Here is an 18,297-nt window from a genome sequence, read left to right as displayed (position 1 = left end):
GTTAAAGCTCAAAAATGATCTGATACTTGTTTATGTTTTTCACATATTACCACTTAATATCATGTGTAAAATATTGTATCTAATGTGCTCTGAAATTAAACCTCCGAAATATCTAGTTACAATGATGACATGAGTAAAGGGTTGGAGCTTAACCTCCATTTCTCAATCTGAACTCGGATTTCCCCACTTTCCTGCATTTCAGTCCCACCTTTCCAGTTACTGTCACAGTCGTTTTTGTGTTAGCTATTAAATGCTATCGCTCTGTATCTATGTGGCACAACAAATGGTGCTGCTTCCCTCATGAATACCACCAGCAATACTGTTACATGAGGTAAATGAGAATGAAATATGATAGTACAAACCAATCCAGGGAACCAGGAAACTGTATGTCACAAGAGACTTAGGGTCTGTAGAATTCAATAGAGAAGAGAAATATATTATTAGGGTAAAATGATACCGAAGGTGAATAAGTTGCTACTCATGGTGACTAAGGCATCAAAATCTGGTCCTATGTTAGTCAAACAATTATTAGAATTACTTCTAAGCTTTAATCATGCTCTTGTTAGTAGAAAAATCTGTATTGGGAAGGACAATCTCCATACAGGAAAACTCTGACATTTTATATCAAGGTTCCGTTCATAGATTCTAAAGTGTTAATAAATGTCTGACAGATATTGTAAGCGTGTAACAGAGAGGAGTAATAGGTGTTGTTATAGGGGGTTATAGCTGCATCATAAAAAGGCACAATAGATGGCTCTAAGCAACCTACTGACCTCTTGGACTCCTCTATAGCAATTGACAAGCCATTTTCTAATACATCAATTCTTTCTAATCATTGACTATTTATAAATAGAGCCTTACTAAAAAAAAGGTGACCACAATTCTCTCTATTTAGAGCATGCTCTTCTCCTTCATTCATCCATCTATCCAGATTCATTCCCATCACCATAGTATCAGAGCACTGGGGAAAGACCAAATTGGTATAGTTATGCTTAAAACCCCTTCCAATAAATACATCATCTCCTAGTCTGCATTTTCGTTTGTGCCTGCTCAGACTTGCTCTTTTGTTTAGGAATATTGACTCATTAGCCTCTGATTCTCTTTATGTGTAATAACTACAGAGATTTTTTAATACCATTACTTAATTCAGGCTTTATCTTCAGTGCAGCCTTAGGTTGAGTTATAACTTGAGTGTTGCCCCTAACTCAAGTCCCATCTGCACTGAAAAAAACATAAGTCAAGTGTAGTGGTGCTTTCAGCTGAGCAGGCCTGGCCCATCGAGGAAGAGGCTACAGCTCTAGTGAACACAACCTGTCATTTTCCAGGTATGTGCAATGAGCCAATAACCTTTCTGGAGTGTGGGCAATACAGATTGAAATGGACATTAACAGCTGCATTTTCAGACTGGTCTAAATAGGTCTACTTTTTTCCACCCACAAAGTTGCAGGCATAAATAATTGCAGACCCTGTGTAGCTGGCGTAAATTGCGTTCAGTGCTTGGGCTTCAGCACTTATTAATTGCTCTTCAGATGGAGAACGATCATTTTCTGTGTGAGTATTGAAAACAGTTGATCAAAATGCTCACAAAATACACTGATTTCATTCTGTGCCACTTTCCATCTTAAAACAATGGCATTTTCTTTGAATAGATGCTTTTCATGTCCATTTCTGAGACCTCTGCTTTACAGATAATAGCATTCAGTGGCATTTGCAGTATGGAATGATATCACTAGCACTCAGATATAAGAGGGGTTATATTTTTGGACCCAGCAGAGAAGGAGATAAACACAGTGGGAGCTGCTAGAAACACAGCTTTGTGCTGTGCTTGCTTTATTGTTCTAGCTGAAAAACTGAAACTAACAAGAAAGTGAGGGGCATAGCACTGGAAAGCAGGGAGTACTTAAACATTTAGAGGGACAGGACATCACAAGATGCAGTATCTTTACCTCCTCTGCTGTAGACCGCCTTAGCATATTCAGGGTGGTTGATGCACAAGAATCCTAAGAAACCGCCAAACCACACGGGGTGACAGTGTGGGTATTGTTCTGCCCAGGACGCTGTATTGTCTAGTTCATCCTCTTGTTGAAGCTGTGTTGTAAATTAAAGGTAGATGTAGTTCATGACAGATATTTAGCAGCACTATCTGAATGAGGAACAGTCCAGGGAGTTAGATAAGACAATAGTTAATAGGCTAAGTATGCGTACATGTATGCATTTTAGTAGTGCTATTGATTAGGCTTTTAACATCACTTGAAGTGCAGAGGTGCCCTGTTTGTTAGAAAGGCAGATTAAGGTGGGTGAATGTGGGTAAGGCCAGGGGAAATCATAAGAAGTGGCCCAGACAGTTGTTATTTAAGCAATTCCTCTTTCAGCCCAGTCCCATTCTCCCTGTTCTGCCTTCAGATACCCATCTGGACCCTGACCTCCACCTCCCATTATGTTTCCTCATCCCATCCCCACAGAACACCTGGCTGAGTCTGTCCTGGGCCTTTGAGCTTTCTGTCTGAGTTCTCCCATGTAGCACATCTAGAATTTAGCTCAAATGGGCATTCAGGGCCAGATCCTCAGCTGATGGAAACTGCAATAGCTCAACTGAAGGCACTGGAGCGATGCCCATTTACACCAGCACCTGGGATTTAAGCGCAGACCCAGCTGTGACTGACAACTTGTGTGAAGGTTGTCTAGGTTTTTGTCTTGTTGAAGCTGCATTGTTAAAGGGAGATGTAGTTCAAGAGAGATCTTTAGCAGCACACTCTGAATGGGGAAGAGTCTTGCTACAGTCAGGGGACTGGAGGAGTCAGATGAGGCAATAGCTAACAGGCCTAGGCAGGAATGCATGTTTGTATTTTTGTAGAGTTGCCCTTGTACAAGCTTTTCAAGTCACTCCAAGTGCAGAGATCCCCCCTGTTTATTAGAAAGGCCAGTAGACGTGAATGAATGAGGACAAAGCCATGGGAAACCATAAGAAGTAGCCCACACAGTTAAGCGTTGCTTAAGGAATCCCTCCTTCAACCGGTCCCCTCACTCCGAAAAGGAGAACTCTGAATGCCAACAGTTCTCCCACTTTTAAATTGGATTCTAGGTTACAGCACCTTGTGGATCAGCCATGCAGATGCCACTGGTTTTGGCAACCGCAAGTTCTTCCATTTGAGAACTAGTGACCAGACAGCCTGCTTAAACCAATGTGTAGTTTAATTTTAACAGCAGGAATAAAGCATAACATAACATGGCCAGGATTTTAAAGCAATAGTCCATGTGAATGTCTAGCCTACCTAAAGGCTTCCCATCCTGTGATGGAAGCCTTAACTTCCTCAAGACTCCCCCAGCTCAGGCATTGTCTCTCAGCCACACAGAAGTGTGTACTGGATGGCAGTGCTTAATTTGTGCCTCTAGGCTTGGCAGTTCAGAGCCCTGGCACCTCTGGGCTTGCTGCATCAGTTATGAACAAAAAAAAACATTGCTTGAGCCCTGGCACCTCTTTCATTACAAATTAAGCACTGTTGGGAGGTGTCATATCTCCAGTGGTTGTTTTGCCTTCCTGGCTGTTTCCCAAAGAGCCTGATGGGATATTCTGATGTTCCTAATGCACCCATGAAAAACTTCACAGATGTGCCTTTTCCTATCTCACAGGACCTAGAACTCATCAGAAGCGGCCCAGGACAAGCTATACTTATGACTTGGGAGAATTTTCAAAACATTGCCAGACACCTCTCTTTGTTCTGAGCCATGTGCTCGTGACTTGAAAGAGAGTGAAAATCTCTCTGCAGGCCACAGAGCATGCATGCAGAATCTGAACTGGCCTGTTCTGGAGGGTTTAATAGGAGAAAACAAGTCTCTGCCTTAACCACAGAAAGCCTGTGACCTCTCCCTAGCAAACGTGACAATAGACTCCTATTAGTGGGAGGGTAGAGGAAAGTAAAGAAACTTTGTACTTATGTAAACAAGGAAGCCAAGTGCCCTAATAGTTGAGGTAGGTCTATGACATAGTACAATCCCAATTGCTACCTTACTGTTCACACACACACACACACACGCTACAGTCCCAGTTGCTACTTTACCATTTGAAGGTGGCCATACAGCCAGTGGGTGGGAGGTCCTGGGAAACTTTTAAAGATTTTGAGCAGTTTCTGCTTCCTCCGGTACAGCTGGATTGCTTTCAGAACCACACAAGCAAGGCACACCACAGCCGTCAGGTGAAACATCTGGGAGACAGCTCCGTTCAGCCATGCCCCAGAAGGGTTCATTACTGTCTCCAGTACAGATTTCATGAGGCTGCCCTCATTGGCAGGCACTGTATAAAAAAGCCCCAACCCTGTCAGCCTCTGCTGCACTCTGTACTTACTGTGTGCACAGAGTCAGACACACTCTTATCACACTGGACTGCAAAGATTAGACTTTCAGCTGCTTTTCAAATGGATTACAATTACTGCCCAAATCAGAACAACCGTGGGTGAAGTTTGCTGAAAGAATAGCTCTAGAAGGCAATGAGCATGTTGTGGGAAACTTGTGTCTGACTCTAATTCATGCAAAACAAGCTGGATAATTGTATAGCCAATAAAGCTCTGGGTAGCTATGTAGGTGAGGTAGGAGTAATCATTTATCTCTGCCTCTGAACATAAACATATCAAAAAACGCACCCCAAATAGCTCTGCATGGCAGCATAAATCGTGCATGCAAAGTGTAGCCATGTTGGTCCCAGGATTTTTAGTGTTTAGGAAAGTTAGAGTAGTATGGACTGAATAGAGACACTGGATTTATGGCTTATTATAACACTCTATAACCCATTAAGTCCCTGCCCCCCCAGCTTTTTTGCCCCTATAACTGGAGAGGTGTTAAAGGGCCACATCACCTTGAAATAGTGTTAACTCCTTATGCTAAACCATCTGTTCTACCTTGTATTTAGCTGTGACACTTGGAGTGTATTTCCCACACCTGAAGGAGAGCTTTGTGTAAGCTTGAAAGCTTGTCTCTCTGTCACCAACAGAAGTTGATTCAATAAAAGAGATTACCTCACCCACCTTGTCTCTATAGTAAACACTATGAACTAGATCCTCCACTGCAGCTATCCTGATTCACAAATGGAGCAGATTTACAAAATGGTAGAACCATTAGCAGCCCCAGTGAGTTCAGCTCTTAAAAATCAGGCGACAGACAGGGTAGATTAGGAGATTCTAAGGGCAGCAGGGACCATTAGATCATCTAGTCTGCCTTGGGTGACCAGATGTCCCAATTTTATAAGGACAGTCCCAATTTTGGGGACTTTTTCTTATATAGGTACCTATTACCCCCCCCACCCCTGTCCCGATTTTTTGCACTTGCTGTCTGGTCACCCTAAGTCTTCCCTCCTGTATGTAGCCCCTGCCAGTTTGGGAGCTTTAGAGGTGCTGCTCCTACAGAAAGTAGCACAGAGGCATAAACTGGGACTGTCTCTGAGACTGCCTGGTTTGGCTGTGCTGGAGGGAGACACCCGGCCTGCGGCAGGAAGACACGCCTGATTGGCAATGCTGGGTGGCCCCAACGGCAGGTCCCTGAAGAGGCTTCACAGGGCTCGGGGTGGGGGTGGGGGGGGGACTGTGTGACTGGGGGGAAGGAGCGGAGAGCCTGAGGGAGAAACGGTTGGTTGTTTCTCTCCACAGCCACCAGAGAGGCAGCCATTTTTACTCTCTTGGTCACAAGGTCTGAAGCCGACCCAGAGCCCCCCGATCCACAAGAGAGGCCGAGTCCCCAGAAGATGCAAGAACTGTGGGAGTGGAAACCCCACAGAGACCCCACTGCACTGGCCACCAGGACTCGATCCTGCCTGGGACACCATCCAGCTCTTCCTTTATATAGCTCCCTGTTCCGAGCTACAGGTTCCTCACTCGCACATGCTCCGTCTTGACCGTTACCTCAGAATTCGGATTGACAGCTCTGCCCTCTAAAACAAGTTGTGACCGGTATGAGCGGGTTCTGACCAGCTGGAGGCTTAACTGCCTCTCCCCTCTGTCACTCAGTAGCGGTCAATCTTGCACATGCTCACTGATGACCTTCACCTCAGCGCATGCTCAGGGTCCGCAGCGTCCATCTCAGAGTGGAGTGACTTTTGCTTATTCAGTAGAAACTGGAGAATTTTCTCTGGTAATAACACAGGAAAAGAAGAGGTTAAAAGCAGCCAATAAGAGAGAGCGGCTGCATGGAGCAGCCAATCAAGGCCCGGAGGACTCACATATAAGAAGAGCCGCAGGGCAGAGCCCAACCCTAGTCAGTTGCTGCCGGGAGCCCAAGGAGAGAGGACTGTGTTCCTAGCAGGCAGTAAGAAGGTAGCACCTTGGATAGAGCAGTTGCTGTCAGGGACCGGGGAGCTGGCTGGCTGGCTGCTGGGAAGTGCTGGCTGGAGGTCCTGAGAAGAGGGTGAAGAAGGTGCTCTGGCTGCCGGGAAGTGGCCAAGAGAATTGAAGCAGTATTGTCGGAGAAGTTAAGGAGAGGCAGCAGGAGACTGCTATCTACAGGGTCCCTGGGCTGGGACCCAGAGTAGTGGATGCGCCCGGTTCCCCCCGACTCGCCACTAGGGAAGTGGCTGGACTATAGAGCTGGGAGATACTTCCCTCCTCCCCCCAGAAGGGGGAAAACGTGGATGGTGGTCTGGACGGAGGGTCAGGTCATGAAGAGGACTCTATGGCAGAGAAGGCGGCGGGAGAGGCCTGACCAGAAGAGGGCTGAGAGAGCTAATCCCCAAGATGGCCAGCAGGAGCTGCCGCTCTGGTGAGTGAATCCTGTCATGGTGCCCCAGAGCTGCTGAGAGCTCCAAATGACAGAAGTTTTATAGGGGAGGGAGTTGTCTGCTGGCATTTCTTGGTGAGCTAAGGGAAATGACAGGATGGAGAACTGTGGTCAAAATTCAGTTAAATTTTAAATTTGGGGGTAATAAAACACTGTTATCCCTGTGGGTAACAAAAGAACAGGAGAGCTGCATCAACTATGCAATTATGGGTCATCCAAACCATCACTGCAGTCTGGCAAGGCTGGGTACTGGAGCCCCGACAATATGAGAGAAGGAGGAGGAGCTGCTATCTTAGGTGGCAATGCTATCTCTGGTGGCAAGAATTGTGCCCAGTGCTATTTCACTGATGTCTCTGAAGAGTGGTGGAGAGGTAGCTTTCATGAAGAAGACATGGCTTTGCAGACAGTGGCAGACACAGAGGTGTTATTGAGGCAGGTGAGCTGAGGAACTCTTATGAGGTCCCTGCTACCCAGCAATGAGATCAGTTCAGCTGGGCGAAGTGGTATAGCTCCCGGACCAGATCTGGCAGCGCTTTCCACTAGGGCTGGAGATAGACCTGCCGGAATTCTGCCAATGTTTTCTTTGTTTTGTACAATGGACTCAGTGTTTGTTAGAAGTATTGCTTGTCAGGGGCACCTCAGGGGGTATGTAGTTTTCCTAGATTTCTGGGCAGGGATGTGAGCCATTGTTGTTTGTTAAATTTTCAGAAGGAACCTTAGACATTTGAACCAGCCCTTTGTACTGCCTATAACGTCTGGTATAAGGACCACACTGATTTTTGTTGTTGGTTTTCAGGAGTTATTGCAAGATGGGTTAGGTCCTTGTTTATTTACATCTCTGAGTCCTTTCCCTGTTCTCATCCCCTTGTTTTAGCTTACCTTGCTCCTATCTGGGGATTAAATTGGTTTTTTTTTTATGTGGACTGTGCTTCCATGTACTAGTTAATTCATGTCCTAGCAGTCAAGGGGTTGTTAGTCCTTTGTATACCTGGCCACTAGGTGGAAGCACTAATTGTTGGGAACCCAGGGCCTGTTGGGTGAGGGTGGAGGTCAGAGAGATCCTGAGGAGGGTGGAACAAGGGACTCCACCACCAGTGAGGGCCAGGATGCCCCAGGAATGGGTTACATGTATAACAAAGGCCATAGAATTTTACCATTACCCCTGCCTTGACCCCAGTAAGAGGTGAAAGTGCAGTATAACCTTTTATAACCTTTACATGGATTTAAAATAAATTTGTACTTAGGGGCTGATCCAGCCCTCACTGAAGTCAATGGGAGTTTTCCCACTGACTTCAGTGGGCTCTGGATGCAGCCGCAAATCAAGCATATTATGTATTTGTGATGCTCTGCAGGGGTACCCAGGGTTGAAAACACCTCACTGCTACATGCCCTTAGCATGATGCAGTCTTGTCCGTGCTTCCGTTCCCTGAAACCAACCGCCTCTGGCAGCGCAAGCACGACCTTGCAGACCCCACAGGCTTCATTCCCTTTGTGCAGGTTAGCGAATGGCACACACCCATGCCCAAGCACGCTCTGAGAATTCCCTGCAGTGTCCAGCCTCTTCTCCACTGAATACTATCAGGTCTGCTTGACCAAAGAAACAGTTCAGACCAGCTTGTAAAATTCAGCTCAAGACCAATGTTTTGCTTAATATTACAGCACTGAGATATATTTATAGTGAAAATGAGAATAAGTTTATGATCAAAGTATAGAGATTCAGGAATAATGAATAAGAATATTGGAAACAGATGGTTACATATAAAACAAAATCATAACATGCTTTCTAGAGACAAAACTTAACTGCATGTCTAAAGTGGTTAGTACACTCCAAGTCCTCTGCAACATTTTCAATCAAGGCAGGAAGAGATCCCGTGTTCATGAATGCACATATGCTATCCATTTACTTCCTAACCGTAGGATACCATGATGCCTTCTTTGCCTTTTAGAAATACACCCAAAGTTCATTGTCTTTACTCCTACACAGTATAACCCTCCAGGGCTTGTTTTTCTCCTGTGTGCTCATTTTTTGCTGACTTCACCTCTCTTCATTAACGTGTGACTTCGTATGTAAATGTGCAGCCATTGGGTCCACTTAAAGTGCTGAATTTACATCCTGGCAGAGAGATGCACAGTTTTGGTGACCTGTTATTACTTTATATGCTTAACAACAGTCTTGGCTATAAGTGACAATGTCATGTAAATAAGCAGCAGTGTATGCACCATGGGTCTGGAACCAGAGGTTCTCATTATGGGTTGCACTTCCCTGGGGAGGAACGGGCATGTGCCAGGGGAGGCACAAGTACCTGTCTTTTGGCCGGGGCATTGTGCTGCCCCAGCAGATCCAGAGCTCTGTTCGGCCAGGGAGCAGGGCAGAGGGAGCCAGACTTCAACCAGGGGCCAGCTCAGAGATGAGGGCTGGGCTCAAACAAAGAACTTCGGAACCGTTACGTTGTTAAAAAGCACAGATCTGCTGATCAGATGGGAAAAGGCAGGGATTGCAGGAAAGCAGACAGAACGCAGGTCCCTGGAAGCAGGGTGTGTGCCTATGAAAAGTTGAGCCTACCCAACTCTTGAGGGAAGAGTCTTTGCTTTGAAGAAGCTGTTTGCAATCTCTGTATCACCTACTGGTCACAGATGCTGAAGGGAATCCATGCAGGTGGCCAAATGCAATCAGGACAATGAAGTAATCACAGTTGGTGTATGAGTGCTGCAGCCTCAAGATCCAGGCTAAAAGCGGGGTCACTCATGGGAGTCCACTCTGAGAAAAATGAAGGCGCAGGGCCAGTCACTTGAACAGGTGCCCACAGAGAAACCGAGGTCAAAGGTATAGTTAGTCTTGAACCATGAGAGAGTGTTCTAGGATTTTACAGGGGTCCTCCTGGTCTGCTGCTGATATATCCAAATGCTGCTGGAGCATGTGGCAGTTTTTCTCCATTACAGATAATTGTGTGACTGTTCTTATTTTCTTTTCCTTTTTATCCTGTCCATTGCAATTTTGCAGGCTTCCCTTCCAAATAATGTCCAATTGCTAAATACATCCGTTTTCATGTCCATCCGCTATGGACAGGAACCTGATATGCAGCCACATTTATTGTTTTCTCTGGAGCATTCTCCCCTCCTCCCATTATTCTTGGTTTCTGATTTCATGGACCTGCAGGAGCTGACACAAACCTGACACCCAGGATTGGTGTGTGAACATAAAGAGATAGAGCCAGGACTGTGCAACATTCTGGCTGTATTCCTTCCTCCACATTGAGTGTATATTTATATTGCAATAAAAAACCCACCACTCCACATTTCAGAGCCTGGGTCAGGTGATGTGGGCTTTTGTTGTGGGGCTAAAAGATGAAGTATAGATATTTGGTGTCAGGCTACAGCTTGGGCTGCAAGACCCTCCCCCTTCATGAGGTCTCAAAGCCCAGGCTCTAGCCTGAGACCAAACATCTACACTACAGTTTTATAGCCCAACACATGCCCCCAGCCTGAGTCAGCTGACCCAGGCTAGCCGCAGCCATGCCGCGGGGCTTTCAGCACTTGTAATACCGATAGACCCTGGTTGTTGGCAGGTGGGATTGAACCTGGAACCTCTGGAGCTAAATGCATGAGCTAAAAGCCATATAGCTGCTAGCTAAGGCTATAGAGCAGACTCATTAATCCCGCTCTAAGTGGTCTTGGTGCCACTAGATGGGGCAGATCACCACACCTGGAGATGTCTGGGTTAGAGACATAACTAGAGTTTCCTGGATCTTCAAGCAGTAGTCTAACTTCCAATACACAATTGGAAGCACCTCCTGTTGGGAAGTTTTTTACCATAACACTATGTTTCTACAGCACCTGGGCCCCAATCGGGCCCCTATCTCAGCAGGGGCCTCTTGGCACTACTGTAGTACAAATGATACTATTTCAGCTTTCCAGACCCTAGAGGGATTTAGGACATCACATTAGGATACAGCAGGAGTGTCAGTTTCTCATGAGATCCATAGAACAGATCTGAGAGCCTGAATCCTGCTCAACTTATATTTGGAAACCTAAAGTGCTAACAAGATTAGATTAGAATTTGTTTAATACTCGCTATTTAATGTGTGCATCAGTGACATAGCTGTGAAATCTCAAGATAACTGAGATAGATCTAAGTTGGTAATAGGTTTCACACTTGAATCTGGACAAACAGAGCAGATCTCTCATGTCAATGAAATTGCTCACTGAACATTTGAGATACGGGTTCTGCCACACAGATTTCTGCCCTGTGGCGGGACTTGCATACACAAGTTGTAAGAAAGTTGTACTGCTTTGACTATGCTGGCAAGCAGTGTTTTTCAACCTGGGGTTAGGGAAGAAAAATCCTATAATGGCAGACAATGATTTTATTTGGTAAAACTTGGTAATCTAATCATAGGTATATTATGACCATACCTCAGATGAGGGTATGCAGTAAACAACATTATTCGGGAAAAGGGGTATGTTATTTGAAAACCACATAGAGTGAAATAGCGCCCCCCCCCCAGTGTCAGGTACAGTCATATCAGTATAAGGCTACTCTATACTAACATAGCTACTCCCATACGGGAAGGGGAATAACTACAAAGATGATAAATAAAAATTAATAGACTTGGCCCCAAGCCCACTTCCTATTTTCATATTTTGGGTTAATCACTCAGAAGAATTATCAGAGCTGTGTCTGCAGAGCTAATGCGCTGACTATTTTGACAGCATTATTCAATCAAAATTAAGCCTATTGTATTTCACACCCCTGTCCTGGGGAGCAAATTACCTCACTCCCAGCATAGTTTGGTTTATGCTGCTCCATAGCTGCCTACTGTAGGGTTTCTACATAGAAGCAGGTACTAGCTAGTGTGGGAGTCCAAATACTGGACTAGCTGGACCATTGGCAAAATGTGGAATAGGATCCTGGTTGCAATTTTAAGCATGGAGAGGCTACTGGGTCTGCATAATGGACTGAAATTAGACCATGAAGTAAAGAAATGCTGGAAGAAAGTCCCAGTCCTTAAACTTCAACAGGTGTATTAAACATTATTGTAGGAGGATCTTGCAGAGGTAAGCAAAAGAGCCATGGGATAGTTCACAATTATTGTTAGCCCTCTTTAAATATAGGAAAAATGAGACAGAAAGAGATTGTGGGTGAGGTTTTCCGAAGTGTCTAAGTAACTTAAAAGCAGCAAAGAGTCCTGTGGCACCTTATAGACTAACAGACATATTGGAGCATGAGCTTTCGTGGGTGAATACCCACTTCATCAGATGCATGTAGTGGAAATTTCCAGAGGCAGGTATAAATATGCAAGCAAGAATCAGGCTAGAGATAATGAGGTTAATTCAATCAGGGAGGATGAGGCCCTCTTCTAGCAGTTGAGGTGTGAATACCAAGGGAGGAGAAACTGCTTTTGTAGTTGGCTAGCCATTCACAGTCTTTGTTTAATCCTGAGCTGATGGTGTCAGATTTGCAGATGAACTGAAGCTCAGCAGTTTCTCTTTGAAGTCTGGTCCTGAAGTTTTTTTGCTGCAGGATGGCTACCTTTAAATCTGCTATTGTGTGTCCAGGGAGATTGAAGTGTTCTCCTACAGGTTTTTGTGTATTGCCATTCCTAATATCTGATTTGTGTCCATTTATCCTTTTATGTTCCTTTTAAGTAACTTAAGAGGCCAAGTGGTACTGATTTTCTATGGGACTTGTGCTTGTAAATCACCTAGGTACTTCTGAAAAGTCCCATTCTGTTTGGCATAGGCACCTTGCTTCAGTGGATCAGGCATGAGTCTGGGACTCAGGTAGCTTTCTCCATAATGGTGCAAACAAGATGGAAGCATTGTCCTCTATACTGGTGTTGAAATTCTCCAAACTCATTGTTCAGGGAGAATTCAGAATCCATGTCAACATGGACTTGGATGTAAAACTCACCCATCATTAAATTAATTTATTGCTTGCTTAGGACACTCATTGGTCATTTCTGGCTCAACCCACACAGCTGGCCATACCTGACACACAGGTTTCAACCCTGATGTTTATAATGTTTTTTCCAAACTTGGGTTTTGATAATTGATGTTGCTTTGTTGTCCTGCTCCCCTAACAACGCAGGGTTTTGCTTCCAGAAAAATCTACTGACCTGAATCAAGTTGTCACCTCATGGGTAGCCCCTGGGTACAGCAAACATCTCAGCATTTTACATTCCAGAATATGTCACTGAGTGGTTGAAGATTATTAATGTGTTTATTGAAATGCTCTCAACAAAACCTGGACAAGTATTTGAGTATTTAAAAAACACCACAACTCTTTATTAAGGGGTTCAACTACAGAAGGCATTAACAGATCCATTCCTGATAAAACTGCATCCGATTGAGTAAATATGGATCTCCACAAGCAACTTTTATAACGCACAAACCCTGTTCTCTGTTTCAAACCCAGAGCAACGGCACTGAGATCAATGGATCAAAATCTGGCTTTTACCGTTGATTAAATCAGATTGCATTTAACAGGAAAATCTTGCTCCCACCAGTTTTTCCGTCTTAGCTCAAAGATTAATGGGAAGCTCACCTCCTAATGCGAAGAGGAAAATACTCCCCCCTCCTACACTGGGAGACATAATATTAAGATCCTCATTGCTTTGTAAGGTGGGACAGAAGGAATAGACAAAGGGCACTGGAAAAGCCAAAAGAGAGAAAAGTTTCTCTATACAGAATATAATTATGCCCTCACTGTACTGGATTTCAAAACCAGTGATTTCCTGTTGTACTTTCGTTCATGTCTCTGTGTATGGCTAATCTATAAGCATCATTGACCAAATTCTCAGCTGGTGTATTTTGGCATAACTCCAAGTCAATGAAGCTATGTCACTTTACAGTGGCTGACGATCAGGCCCCATAAGAAAGTCTCCACCCAGCCTCACCCTTAAAGAATGTCTCTACCCTCCCACACACTAGTACAAGCAGCAAAGAATCCTGTGGCACCTTATAGACTAACAGACGTTTTGCAGCATGAGCTTTCGTGGGTGAATACCCACTTCTTCAGATTCCTCATATTTAAGATGAGCAAATCTACTTAGAAAGTCTTGTGACTTGCAAGCTTTGCTGAAGAAAAAATATCAAAGATAGTTTCAGCATGAAATAGCAAAGATATTAGGAAAGTTTCTTTAAATGCAAGTGTATTCCAGTCCTGGAGCGCAGGATAAGCTCAGTTACTTCATTAGGAGGTGTAGTCAGGTCAGGTGAGAGTTCGAAGCGGAGGAGGGTTAGGGCAAGAGCCACTTTCAACTCAGTCATGGCAAACTGCTGCCCGATGCAGTTCCTGAGAAGAGAAGGAAAAATACTCAGCCTGTAAGGGAGATTTATGGGCTAAGTCATTAATGGTCTGAACCAAACCTGCCGGAGTGTAAAGAGAGGAAGCTGCTCTAGTGGACTGGGAGTCAAGGGGACCTGAGTTCCATTACTGATTCTGCCACTGACCTGCCATATGACCCTGGGCAAGTCACGTCCCTGTTCTGTACCCCAGTTTCACCTCCAAGCCTTTGACTATTTTGATTGTAAACTCTTCCAGGCAGGGTCTACTGTGATGGCCGCCACCTTGACTGACACATCGGGAATTGACTCAGGGACACCCAGAGCTAAAAGCATGAGCTGATACATCTTGAGATAAATACCTGGGCTCTTTAAGTGGGATTGTAACAGATGAGTAGCTTCTGCCGTTTGGGCAGAGAGGGGAATGTCTAACACAGTCTCATGGTTACCCTGTCTCTTTCTATGTGTATGTACAGGTCCTAGCACAGTGGGGCCCCATAATATTGGTTAGTGCCTCTAGGTACCACTGTAATGAAAATAATATCTTTATAGTCAATGGACTTGGGATCAAGCACTAAAGGACAATCTATCATAATCATCACTTCTGAGAACAATTAGAGGTACACGAGATAATTTTCTCTCCTCTCATTGTGGTTTTCAGTTTTCTGGCTGTAGGTTTCACACAATTAATTAATTAATACGTCACCGTGGTCCAGCAGCAAAGGGCATAAAGGCGAAGGAATGCTGATCAGACAAGTTGTCTTGTGAAAATCTCATGGGGTCAAACACCTGGAAGAAAAGATCACTTGTACTCTAAAGACATTTAGTGACAAAGCTACCGCTGGGTTTGGCAACTGTGTTCACACAGCAAGGTCCCATCTCTTCCCTCGGCTAGTTAGATGATCCCCCATCTCCTCTGTAACTGAGGGTACAATTGGGCCCCATTCTGCACTGACTTGCATTTGGGGTAGGCAGCACCATGTTGCACGACGGACACTTGACAAAATTAACGGACTGAGTGACGGACATTGGCGAGGGGTGGGGGTTATGTCATTCAGTCATCATTCAACCTGCAAAATAACCACCATTTTCCACACTGAAAAAAACCAGTAACTTAGCTAGCTAGTTAATAATAATAATAAATTCAACTCACTTTAATGTTTTTGAATGTACCTCACCACGGCAGTCAATATTTTTTTGTGGGATGGGGCATTGAAATAAATATTCATCCTAAAACCATATATCCAGTGCATTGTTGCCAGTACTTTTCTATTGGTTTCAGAGTGATAGCCGTGTTAGTCTGTATAAGCAAAAACAACAAGGAGTCCTTGTGGCACCTTACAGACTAACACATTTATTTGGGCATAAGCTTTTGTGGGCTAGAACCCACTTCATCGGATGCATGAAGTGGAAAATACAAGAGCAGGTATAAATACATGAAAAGATGGGAGTTGCCTTACCAAGTGTGAGGTCAGTCTAACAAGACAATTCAATTAACAGTAGGATACCAAGGGAGGAAAAATCACTTTTGTAGTGGTAATGAGAGTGGCCCATTTCAAACAGTTGACAAGAAGGTGTGAGAAACAGTAGAGGGAAATTAGTATGGGGGAAATTAGGTTTAGGTTTTGTAATGACCCAACCACTTCCAGTCTTTATTCAGGCCTAATTTGATGGTGTCCAGTTTGCAAATTAATTCCAGTTCTGCAGCTTCACGTTGGAGTCTGTTTTTGAAGTTTTGTTGTTGCAGAATTGCCACTTTTAGGTCTGTTACAGACAGCCCCCCAACCTGAAGCAAATACTCACCAGTAACTACACACCACGCAAAAAAACACCAACCCAGGAACCAAACCCTGCAACAAACCCCGGTGCCACCTCTGTCCACTTATCTATTCAAGGGACACCATCATAGGACCTAACTACGTCAGCCACACCATCAGGGGCTCATTCACCTGCATATCTACCAATGTGATATATGCCATCATGTGTCAGCAATGCCCCTCTGTCATGTTCATTGGCCAAACTGGATAGTCTCTACGCAAAAGAATAAATGGACACAAATCCAACATCAGGAATTATAACATTCAAAAACCAGTAGGAGAACACTTCAACAAAAAAAACTTAAAAAACAGACTCCAATGTATTTATACCAGTCCTGTATTTTCCACTCCATGTATCTGATGAAGTGGGTTCTAGCCCACGAAAATACATTTGTTAGTCTCTAAGGTGCCACAAGGACACCTCGTTGTTTTTACTTTTTTATTGTTCTTGTTTAAATGTCTTATGAGAGGATGTGTGTGTATGTGGGCAGGAGGAGGATTAGCATCTCCCACTGACCAGGGTACATCATTTATCCCATGTCTGGGACCAAGGGGTCCCTCTCCCCTGTTTGTGTCGCTTACATGGGAGATTCCTCATCATGTCACAGGATGTGGGAAGTGGAGGCGGGGGGTTGCTCAGTGGAGCAGGGTTTCCCTTTCCCTTCACTGTGACTAGGGCATCCGCCCCCCCACAGGCAGGGGTTATCCCAGGGTGGGTGGGCATCTCCTCTGCCTCCTGACCAGGGCATCCCCTCCAAGGGGCAGGCTCCAGCTGTGGGCAGGGGTCTGTTGTGAGCGGGCCAGGGTGGGACAAATTCTTGGGGGGGGGGCTCACCTCTGTTGTCCTTCATCCCTGCTGTTGCTGGGGAGCTAGGCTGAGAGGGCCTCTGCATCTGGGGGGGGTGGAGCCAAAGGGCTGGAGCTAGGCTGAGGGGGCTGTGCAGTGGGGGGCAGCCAGTGGGCTGGGAGCTGGGTCAGTGCTGCGGGGGGTGGAACGAAGCTGCACTCCGGAGGCAGCATGCTGCAGAGTGGCCAAGACAGACACTTCACAGCACAGAGGGATGCGGGGAAGCCGTTTGCGGGGGTGGGGAGTGGGGCGCTGCCTCATGGTAAAAATGTTGAGGTCCATGCCCATGTACCTCAAAATTTTTACCATGGACACAGCGCCGACCCATGTCTGTATCTTATATATTCAATCACACGTGCAATGTGCCAAAACTACCTGAATGGGCTATAAATTACTGCCTGATGTACAAAGCCATATGGTGGAGAATGAGGCCTCATGCCACTAAGGAGAACCTTCATTGACTAACCTAATTGGGATGATGGGATTTAAAAGGTTCAGAGCAATTACACCTTTCTAAATGAATAGACGTCTGGATCCCATCTTCATTATCAGTGCAGATAAAGGGCAAGAGATTCTGATCTCAGTTGAATTGGTGTAAATCCTGAATAGCTCCACTGGGGTCCATAAATGTATTCTGGATTTACACTGGTCTGACTGAGAGAAGAAACTAGCCCTAAGCCTACATCCAAAACAAACAATCCAATAAAGAACTTCCGCATATATAGAGGCCAGACTGTACTTTTAAGGCCTGGCCCAAGATGCTGCTGGTATATAGCCACTCTGCCCCAATGGAGGGTGGGGAGGGATGCTGTAGCAAGTTCCTTCCATTGTGCCCAGGCAAAAAGAAACTAAATATCACAAGAAGCAAAGTAACATACCTCTGGATCTTTCCATACCACGGGGTTTCTGTGAAGAGCGTAAATGTGCAGAGACACTAAGCTACCTGGTAAGAATGAGAGAAAAGATCTCATGAGAAGAAAATCACCTGCTACAATATTTTCTTTCTATTTATATTTTTGTATTCCTGCCCCACCACCAGGGCCGGTGCGAGGATGTTTCATGCCCTAGGCGAAACTTCCACCTTGCGCCCCCGCCTTTCCCCCCTCCGCCCTGAGGCGCCCCCCTTGCGGCAGCTCCCCACCCTCTGCCCTGAGGCCCCCCCCACTCCAGCTCACCCCTGCTCCGCACCTGAGCACCCCGAGCACGCGGTGGCTGCTTCACTTCTCCCGCCTCCCAGGCTTGCAGCGCCTAAGCTATACATCCTCCCAGTTGGACAGTGAGCCATTAATAACTACTCTTTGAGAACTGTCTTAATCAGTTGTGCACCCATCTTGTAATAGTTTCATCTAGACCACACTTGTTTGTGAGAATGTCATGTGGGACTGGATCAAAAGCCTTACTAAAATCAAGATATATCAAATCTACTGAATCCACCCTATCCATTGGGCCAATAACCTTGTCAAAGAAAGAAATTAAGTTGGTTCCGCATCATAATTTAATAATTTGTTCGATAATCTTTCCAAGTATTGAAACTAGTCTGGTCTGTTGTTTCCTCTTTTAAAGATAGGTGCTATGCTTAGCCTTCTCCAG

The 18,297-nt window shown here is 45.1% G+C and overlaps 2 protein-coding genes across 6 annotated transcripts in view; both read right to left on the bottom strand.

Moving 5' to 3' along the window:
* LOC123376104 (cytochrome P450 4B1-like) overlaps positions 1-6,148 on the bottom strand; it is a 48,334-nt gene extending 42,186 nt beyond the window's left edge. Inside the window, exons 1-4 of one of the 5 annotated variants that reach the window (XM_045027847.1) lie at positions 5,889-6,148; positions 1,947-2,088; positions 862-961; positions 363-407 (exon numbers count right to left, since the gene is read on the bottom strand). In XM_045027847.1, the coding sequence (XP_044883782.1) occupies positions 363-407; positions 862-961; positions 1,947-1,973 (172 nt within the window). In that variant the 5' untranslated portion in view covers positions 1,974-2,088; positions 5,889-6,148. Of the gene's footprint in view, positions 1-362; positions 408-861; positions 962-1,946; positions 2,089-4,058; positions 4,388-5,888 lie in introns of those variants that run through there. The other 4 variants (XM_045027846.1, XM_045027844.1, XM_045027848.1 and 1 more) reach the window with 4 other exon arrangements.
* Positions 6,149-13,020: 6,872 nt separating this feature from the next.
* The window catches only part of LOC123376107 (cytochrome P450 4B1-like), a 28,288-nt gene continuing 23,011 nt past the window's right edge, over positions 13,021-18,297 (bottom strand). The window contains exons 10-12 of the mRNA XM_045027851.1: positions 17,586-17,650; positions 14,750-14,832; positions 13,021-14,053 (exon numbers count right to left, since the gene is read on the bottom strand). Coding sequence (XP_044883786.1) covers positions 13,885-14,053; positions 14,750-14,832; positions 17,586-17,650 — 317 coding nt within the window. The 3' untranslated portion in view covers positions 13,021-13,884. The remainder of the gene's footprint in view (positions 14,054-14,749; positions 14,833-17,585; positions 17,651-18,297) is intronic.

This window comes from Mauremys mutica, chromosome 8 (genome assembly GCF_020497125.1).
Source record: "Mauremys mutica isolate MM-2020 ecotype Southern chromosome 8, ASM2049712v1, whole genome shotgun sequence".
NCBI lineage: Eukaryota > Metazoa > Chordata > Testudines > Geoemydidae > Mauremys > Mauremys mutica.
This window is presented reverse-complemented; position numbering and strand designations above follow the sequence as displayed.